A 9,049-nucleotide genomic window follows, 5' to 3' on the forward strand; every position below is an offset into this window, starting at 1 on the left:
CTCTCCCACACACTGTCTCACAGTCCCTCTTTCACAGGCCCTCTCTCTCTCTCTTTCTCTAACATACACACCCTTTCTATCTCACACACTCTCTCTCACACTCTTTCTCTTGCACAGCGTCTCTCTCTCACACACAGATGCTCTCTCCCTCTTTCTCTCCTCCCTTTCTCTCTCTGTCTCTCCCCCTCTCTCCCTCACACTCCTTCCCTCTCTCCGTCTGTCTCATACAGCCTCTCCCACGATAACACCAATCTGTGTCCCTTTACAAACCGATGACAACACCCCATGATTGGGGAGCGGAGACTGTGATGGACGTGCCCCACAGTGACAGTGGTGAAGGCTTGGGGGGGAGGGGAAAGGGGAGGGGAGTGAATGAGACACGAATCCTGATGACCTTGTGTCCTCCCTCCCTCCACCCCCTAGGCTCCAAATTCCGACCCTTCATCACAATCACACCGGACAGCCCCCTCCACGTGTCTGGGATCCCTCTGGCAATCCAGTGCCTGGCTCCGAAGGGTTACCTTGGGGGCCGTTTCCGCATCCTGAGGGGTACATCAGTGGCCAAGGAGCACCGGCTGGACCCTAGGAGAAACGGAGCCATTTTCCTGTACCGTAATGTGAGCACCAGCATCGGGGGGAGCTACAGCTGCCTGTACCAGAGGCTGGTCGCTGGCTTCTGGGTCACCTTTCGGGCCAGCCCCTCCATTCCCATTCGGGTCGTAGGTGAGTCACGTTTCGGTGCATTTTCCGTCTCCATCTGTGCCAGCTCTTCTGTCAATGGGGAGATAGGATGTCGAAGGAGGCGTGGAACCGTAAAACACATTGGTATTTGCAGGTGCAGCAAGTATTGAAGCAGGCAGCTGGAATATTGTCCTCCATTGCTAGAGTGCTGTAGGACAGAGAGACCCAGAGTGGTGCAGGGACAAAGTTCCATGAAAGTGGAATCGCAGGGAGGCAGAGCGGAGAAGGAGGCTTGGATCGCAAACAAAAGTTGGTTTGCAGGTGCAGCAGGTAATTAAGGAGGCGACTGGAATATTGTCCTTCATTGCAGGAGGGGCGGAGCCTAAAACAGGGAGGTGATGCTGCAGCTGTATAGGTTGCTGGTCAGGTCACATCTGGATCACTGTGTACAGTTTTGGTCTCCTTACTTGAGAAAGGGTTTATGTGTTGTTCCATTATAACACGTGTTTTGTCAATGCCAATTTGCCATAATGCGATTAATAAATTGGGGACGCTGCTTCGAAAGCATGAATGTTTTAAACGTGTGTTGGCTGTAATGTGATTACGGTGCCAACACTTTAATCTCTGTTCTACAGTGTGATGCTCTATAGCACGGGGTTGCACAAGAATACCACCAGCACGTTACGGAAGATCTGGCACTGGAGGACATGCAGAGGAGGTTCACTGGATTGATTCCAGAGTTGAGAGGGTTGGTTTATGAGGAGAGACTGAGTCGACTGGGATTATACTCACTTGGATTCAGAAGGGGCGGATCTCATAGAAACATAAACTTATGAAGGGAATTAATAAGATAGAAGCAGGGAGTTTGTTTCTACTGGTGGCTGAAACTAGAACTAGGGGCATAGCCTCCAAATAAAGGAGTGCAGATTTAGGACTCAGTTGAGGAGGAACCTCTTCACCCAGAGGGTTGTGAATCTGTGGAATTCCTGCCCAGTGAAACAGTTGAGGCTACCTCGTTGAATGTTTATAAGGTAAAGATAGATTTTTGAACAGTAAAGGAATTTCGGGTGACGGTGAGTGGGTGGGTAAGTGGGACTGACTCCACAAGAAAGGTCAGCCATGATCTTATTGACTGGCGGAGCAGGCTCGATGGGCCAGATAGTCTACTCCTGCTCCTATTCCGTATCCTTGGCACACTTGTCTTCATCGGGCAGAGCATCGATTACAGCAGTTGGGACGTCATGTTGTGGTTGCTCAAGACATTGGTGAGGCCGCTTTTGGACCAGTGCATACAATTCTGGTCACCCTGTTATAGGAAGGATGTTATAAAACTGGAAAAGGTGCAGGAAAGGATTTACAAAGATGTGACTGGAACTGGAGGGTCTGAGTTATAGGGAGAGGCTGAATCAGATGGGCATTTTTCCCTGGTGTGTCGGAGGCTGAGGGGTGACCTTATCGAGGTTTATAAAATCATGAGAGGCATGGACAGGGTAAATAGACAAGGTCTTTTCCCCTGGGTGGGGAACTAGAATGTAGAGGTTTAGGGTGAGAGGGAAAAAAGGACCTGAGGGGAATCATTCCCATGTGATATGTGTATGGAATGAGCTGTCAGAGGAGGTGGTGGAGATTGCTGTAATAACAACATTTAAAAGGTACATGAATAGGGAGGATTTAGAGGCATACACGGCATTCTTAGAAATGATGGAAACACCGAGTCTGCACTGACCTTCCGAGGAATGTTCCACTTAGACCCACCACCCCCCTATCCCTGTAACCCTACATTTCCCCTGACTAACCTACCCAGCCTGCACATCACTAGACATTGTGGGACAACTTAGCATGGCCAATCCATCCTAACCTACACATCTTTGGACAATCGGAGGAAACTGGAGCACCCAAAGGTAACCCACACAGAGACAGGGAGAACATGCAAACTCCACACAGACAATCACCTGAGAGTGGAATCGAACCCAGGTCCCTGGTACTGTGAGACAGCAGTGCTTACCACTGACTCCCTGTGCTGCCCCATCCTGAAGCGATGTTTGTCTTGTTGTAGACTGTTCCACATGAGGAAACATTCTCTCTCTGTCTCCTTTGTCAATCCTTCCCTTTGGTGTCTTACATCATTCATTTAGACCTTGTGTCATTCTTCCAAATTCCAGAGAAACCGTCTCTTCAATCAGACAAATTTCTCGTCCCTGGAATGGTTTAAATCTCCTCTGAACTGCCTCTGATACAACTCCATCCCTCCTCAAGTAAAGGGGTACTGAAACTTACACTGTACTCCGGGTGCGGAAATGCCAATGCCTTATACAGTTACAACACTTTAGCTACTCTCCCACTTTTCTCTAAACTACATTTGATGCAACTCCATCCCTCCTCTAGTACAGGGAACCAAAACTCTCCACGGTACTCCGGGTGCAGAAATGCCAATTCCTTTGTATATTTGCAACAACAGCTTCCCTGCTTTTATCCTCTACATTTACGTTCTGTTGCTGGCGCCTATCTGTGTTGTTTCATTTTCTGTCCACTGTGTAATTCCAAATGTCTGTTACTGAAGATTTCTCATGTTCTACTTTCAGAGCCACCGGCCCAACCGGAGATTACAGCTGCTCCCTCGTACCCGGCGTATCTGGTGGGAGGAAATGTCACCCTGACGTGTGCAATCCCAAACCGTTACACACCCGCTCACATCCAGTTTCTGAAAGACTCTGCCCTCGTCACCAACAGCACTGGGATCCAGCGGCGATTCACCCACAGTGTCCTCCACCTCACCTCCATTGATACGGGGAACTACACGTGTTCCTACCAGACCCTGGAGTATGGACGGTTGCTGTCGTCAGCCCCCAGTCTCCCAGTGAAAATCGCCCTCACTCGTGAGTCTGAATTCCTGCCGCGTCGCACATCAGATGATTTCCGAATCTGTTTAACGCTGAAAGAGAGAGACGGAGTTAACATTACTGGTTATAAACACAGAAAGCTGCTAGAGAAAGTCAGCAAGTCTGTGCAATGAGAGAGACAGAAACAGAGCTAATATGACAGAGTTGTACAGTGGCTCAGTGGTTAGCACTGCTGCCTCACAGCACCAGGGACCCAGGGTCATATCCAACCTCGGGTGACTATCCATGTGGAGTTTGCATGTTCTCCCTGTGTCTGTGCGGGTTAACTCCATGTGTTCCAGTTTCCTCTCACAGTCCAAAGATGTGCATGAAGAGGTGAATTAATCATGGGGAATTGCCCCAAAGTGTCCAGCGATGTGTAGATTAGGGTGGATTAACCACGGGGTAAAGCAGGGTTACAGGGATAGGATAGGATAGGATAGGGATGTGTCTGGGTGGGATGTTCTTCAGAAGGTGAGTGTGGACCTGATGCTCCCACACTGTAGGGATTCTATGATTACAGGTTATAAACAGAGAGAGTATTGGAGCTGGGAGCAGGTTTGGGGCCCTGTACCTGATCAAAGATAGTCTTGGCTGATCTCACATAAGGAGGGACTGTCTGATAAGGGAGAGGGTTGGATAGGTTTGCCCTGGCCTCATTCCAGTTCAGAAGAATGACCAGGTTGAAAATTCTTAGATAACTTGATTTGAACGACGTTGGAGAGAGAGTCTGGGACCAAAGGGGTATCGTCTCAGAAGAAAGGGGAAGACAGAGACAAGGAGGAATTTCTTCTCTCTGAGACGGGGAGCATATCTGTTGAATTCTTTACTGCAGAGGGCTGTCGAGGTTAGGTCATTGAATGTATATTGAAAGCTGAAATGGAGAGATTATTAATCAGGAAGGGGGAATCGAGGGGGCTGGGGGAGAAGTGGGGTTGAGGATGATCAGATCAGCCGTTATCCTATTGAATGGTGGAGCAGGCTCGAAGGGCTGAATGGCCTCCTTCTGCTTCTATGTCTCCTGCTGTGGTAACGTCCTGTCTCTCTCTCTCTGATCTTACAGAGCCCCGTGTCAGGCTGGTGAATGGCAGCGACTCGTGTTCGGGGAGAGTGGAGGTGCAGTACAACGGAGAGTGGGGGACAGTGTGCGACCGTTCCTGGCACATCTCAGAAGCCAGGGTGGTGTGCCGCCAGCTGGGATGTGGGTCAGCCGTGGCTGCACTTCCCGGGGCTGGGTTCGGACACGGGTCAGGAACGGTCTGGATGGACGAGGTGTCCTGCGGAGGGACAGAGCCGAGCCTCTGGGCGTGTCCATTCAGTGGATGGGGCCGGGGCAACTGTGGGCACCAGAAAGATGCCAGTGTGGTCTGTAACCCCAGTAAGGAATGGGGCAGGGGGAACCATCTGGGAAAGCGGTTGGGGGGGAGTGGGCGGGAGTTACTGTCTCTCTCACACACACACATACTCACACACACACTCAAATACTCACACACTCTCACACACTTTCACACTCACATTCACACACACACGTACACACATTCACATTCACACCCCCCACTCATCCCTCCCCCCACACAGAGTCACACTCACACACACTGACTCTAACATACACTGACACTGACATATATTGTCACACTCACACTCACTCACACTCTCATTCTCACACATTGTCTCTCTCACATTTTCTCTTTCTCATAAATACTCTCCCTCATAAACTCTCTCAAAGTCTCTCTCTCAAAGTGTCTTTTTTTCACATTCTCTCTCTCACTCCCTTTCTCATACTCTCTATCACACACTCTCCAGCAGCTTCTCTCACACGGTCTTACACACTTGCTCACACTCTTTCACTCTCACACACTCTGTCTCACACACTCTTTCACACATACTCTCTCACACACTGTCTCACAATTCTCTCACAGTGCCTCTTTCTCAGACCCTCTCTGTCTCTCACTGTCTCTGTCTCTCTTTCTCTCACATACACTCTCTTTCTTTCTATCTCACGCACTCTCTCTCACACTCTTTCTCTTGCACACTGTCTCTCCCCCATGCACAAATACTCACTCCCTCTCTCTCTCTCACCCCTTTCTCTCTCTGTCTCTCTCCCTCTCTCTCTCTCACACTCCCTCCGTTTCTTCCTCTCTCTGTCTGTTTCATATGGCCTCTCTCACAATAACCCCAATCCCTCTCTCTTTACAAACTGACAACAGTCGACCCCCTCCCCATGAGGGGGGAGTGGTGACTGTGATGGATGTGTCCCACAGTGATAGTGGTGAGGGGTGGTGGGGGGGGGGAGTGAATGAGACACTAATCCTGATGACATTGTGTCCTCCCTTCCTCCGCGCCAGGCTCCCTGTTCCGACCCTTCATCACAATCACACCGGACAGCCCCCTCCACGTGTCTGGGATCCCTCTGGCAATCCAGTGCCTGGCTCCGAAGGGTTACCTTGGGGGCCGCTTCCGCATCCTGAGGGGTACGTCTGTGGCCAAGGAGCACCGGCTGGACCCTGGCAGAAACGGAGCTGTTTTCCTGTACCGTAATGTGAGCACCAGCATCGGGGGGAGCTACAGCTGCCTGTACCAGAGGCTGGTCGCTGGCTTCTGGGTCACCTTCCGGGCCAGCCCCTCCATTCCAATCCGGGTCGTAGGTGAGTCACGTTTCGGTGCCTTTCCTGTCTCCGTCTGTGCCAGCAAGCACTTCCGTCAACGGGGAGATAGGATGTCGAAGGAGGCGTGGAACCGTAAAACACATTGGTATTTGTAGGTGCAGCAAGTATTGAAGCAGGCAGCTGGAATATTGTCCTCCATTGCTAGAGTGCTGTAGAACAGAGAGACCCAGGGTGGTGCAGGGACAAAGTTCCTTGAAAGTGGAATCGCAGGGAGGCAGAGCGCAAAAGGAGATTGGATCGCAAACAAAAGTTGGTTTGCAGGTGCAGCAAGTAATTAAGGAGGCGACTGGAATATTGTCCTTCATTGCAGGAGGGGCGGAGCTTAAAACAGGGAGGTGATGCTGCAGCTGTATAGGTTGCTGGTCAGGTCACATCTGGATCACTGTGTACAGTTTTGGTCTCCTTACTTGAGAAAGGGTTTATATGTCATTCCATTATAACACGTGTTTCGTCAACGCCAATTCGCCGCAATGGGATTAACAAATTGGGGATGCTGTTTCTAAAGTACAAATGTTTTAAACATGTGTTGGCTGTAACGCAGTTACAGCACCAACACTTTAAGCACTGTTCTACAGTGTGATGCTCTATAGCACGGGGTTGCACAAGAATACCACCAGCACGTTACGGAAGATCTGGCACTGGAGGACATGCAGAGGAGGTTCACTGGATTGATTCCAGAGTTGAGAGGGTTGGTTTATGAGGAGAGACTGAGTCGACTGGGATTATACTCACTTGGATTCAGAAGGGGCGGATCTCATAGAAACATAAACTTATGAAGGGAATTAATAAGATAGAAGCAGGGAGTTTGTTTCTACTGGTGGCTGAAACTAGAACTAGGGGCATAGCCTCCAAATAAAGGAGTGCAGATTTAGGACTCTGTTGAGGAGGAACCTCTTCACCCAGAGGGTTGTGAATCTGTGGAATTCCTGCCCAGTGAAACAGTTGAGGCTACCTCGTTGAGTGTTTATAAGGTAAAGATAGATTTTTGAACAGTAAAGGGATTTCGGGTGACGGTGAGTGGGTGGGTAAGTGGGACTGACTCCACAAGAAAGGTCAGCCATGATCTTATTGACTGGCGGAGCAGGCTCGATGGGCCAGATAGTCTACTCCTGCTCCTATTCCGTATCCTTGGCACACTTGTCTTCATCGGGCAGAGCATCGATTACAGCAGTTGGGACGTCATGTTGTGGTTGCTCAAGACATTGGTGAGGCCGCTTTTGGACCAGTGCATACAATTCTGGTCACCCTGTTATAGGAAGGATGTTATAAAACTGGAAAAGGTGCAGGAAAGGATTTACAAAGATGTGACTGGAACTGGAGGGTCTGAGTTATAGGGAGAGGCTGAATCAGGTGGGCATTTTTCCCTGGTGTGTCGGAGGCTGAGGGGTGACCTTAACGAGGTTTATAAAATCATGAGGGACATGGATAGGGTAAATAGACAAGGTCTTTCCCCTGGGTGGGGAACTAGAATGTATAGGTTTAGGGTGAGAGGGAAAAAAGGACCTGAGGGGAATCATTCCCATGTGATATGTGTATGGAATGAGCTGTCAGAGGAGGTGGTGGAGATTGCTGTAATAACAACATTTAAAAGGTACATGAATAGGGAGGATTTAGAGGCATACACGGCATTCTTAGAAATGATGGAATTACTGCAGTATGGAAACACCGAGTCTACACTGACCTTCCGAGGAATATTCCACTTAGACCCACCCCCCTATCCCTGTAACCCTACATTTCCCCTGACTAACCTACCCAGCCTGCACATCACTAGACATTGTGGGACAATTTAGCATGGCCAATCCACCCTAACCTGCACATCTTTGGACTATGGGAGGAAACTGAGGTAACCCACACAGAGACAGGGAGAATATGCAAACTCCACACAGACATTCACCTGAGAGTGGAATCGAACCCAGGTCCCTGGTACTTTGAGACAGCAGTGCTAACCACTGACTCCCTGTGCTGCCCCATCCTGAAGCGATGTTTGTCTTGTTGTAGACTGTCCCACATGAGGAAACATTCTCTCTCCCTCTCCTTTGTCAATCCTTCCCTTTGGTATCTTACATCATTCATTTAGAACTCATCTCATTCTTCCAAATTCCTGAGAAACTGTCTCTTCTATCAGACAAACTCCTTGTTCCTGGAATTGAGTGAATCTCCTCCAAACTGCCTCTGATACAACTCCATCCCTCCTCAAGTAAAGGGGAACTGAAACTTTACACTGTACTCCGGGTGCGGAAATGCCAATGCCTTATACATTTACAACACTTTAGCTACTCTCCCACTTTTCTCTGAACTACCTCCGATGCAACTCCATCCCTCCTCAAGTACAGGGGACCAAAACTTTCCACGGTACTCCAGGTGAGGAAATGCCAATTCCTTGTATATTTACGTACTGAGGGAGAATATTCCTGGAAATACATCCAGTGAAGTTATTTGGGTGGAACTGAGAAATAAGAAAGGGATGATCACCTTATTTGGATTGTATTATAGACCCCCTAATACTCAGAAGGAAATTGAGAAACAAATTTGTAAGGAGATTTCAGTTATCTGTAAGAATAGTAGGGTGGTTAAGGTAGGGGATTTTAACTTTCCAAACATAGACTGGGACTGCCAGAGAGTTAAGGGTTTAGATGGAGAGGAATTTGTTATGTGTGTACATGACAACTTTCTGATTCAGCATGTGAATGTACCTACTAGAGAAGGTGCAAAACTTGACCTACTCTTGGGAACTAAGGCGGGGCAGGTGACTGAGGTGTCAGTGGGGGAGCACTTTGAGGCCAGCGACCAAAATTCAATTAGATTTAAAATAGTGATGGAAAA

At 49.0% G+C, this 9,049-nt stretch overlaps 2 protein-coding genes across 2 annotated transcripts in view; both read left to right on the forward strand.

Annotated features, from left to right (window-relative positions):
* LOC122544195 (basement membrane-specific heparan sulfate proteoglycan core protein-like) overlaps positions 1–9,049 on the forward strand; it is an 82,848-nt gene that overhangs the window by 12,012 nt on the left and 61,787 nt on the right. Inside the window, exons 5-6 of the mRNA XM_043683246.1 lie at positions 4,624–4,938; positions 5,906–6,205. Coding sequence (XP_043539181.1) covers positions 4,624–4,938; positions 5,906–6,205 — 615 coding nt within the window. The remainder of the gene's footprint in view (positions 1–4,623; positions 4,939–5,905; positions 6,206–9,049) is intronic.
* On the forward strand, positions 166–3,731 carry LOC122544198. The gene is made up of 2 exons (XM_043683251.1): positions 166–723; positions 3,264–3,731. Exons 1-2 carry the CDS (start codon positions 273–275, stop codon positions 3,692–3,694), a joined length of 882 nt encoding a protein of 293 aa, XP_043539186.1. The 5' UTR covers positions 166–272; the 3' UTR covers positions 3,695–3,731.

The sequence above is a fragment of the Chiloscyllium plagiosum genome, chromosome 47 (assembly GCF_004010195.1).
Source record: "Chiloscyllium plagiosum isolate BGI_BamShark_2017 chromosome 47, ASM401019v2, whole genome shotgun sequence".
Classification (NCBI taxonomy): Eukaryota; Metazoa; Chordata; class Chondrichthyes; order Orectolobiformes; family Hemiscylliidae; genus Chiloscyllium; species Chiloscyllium plagiosum.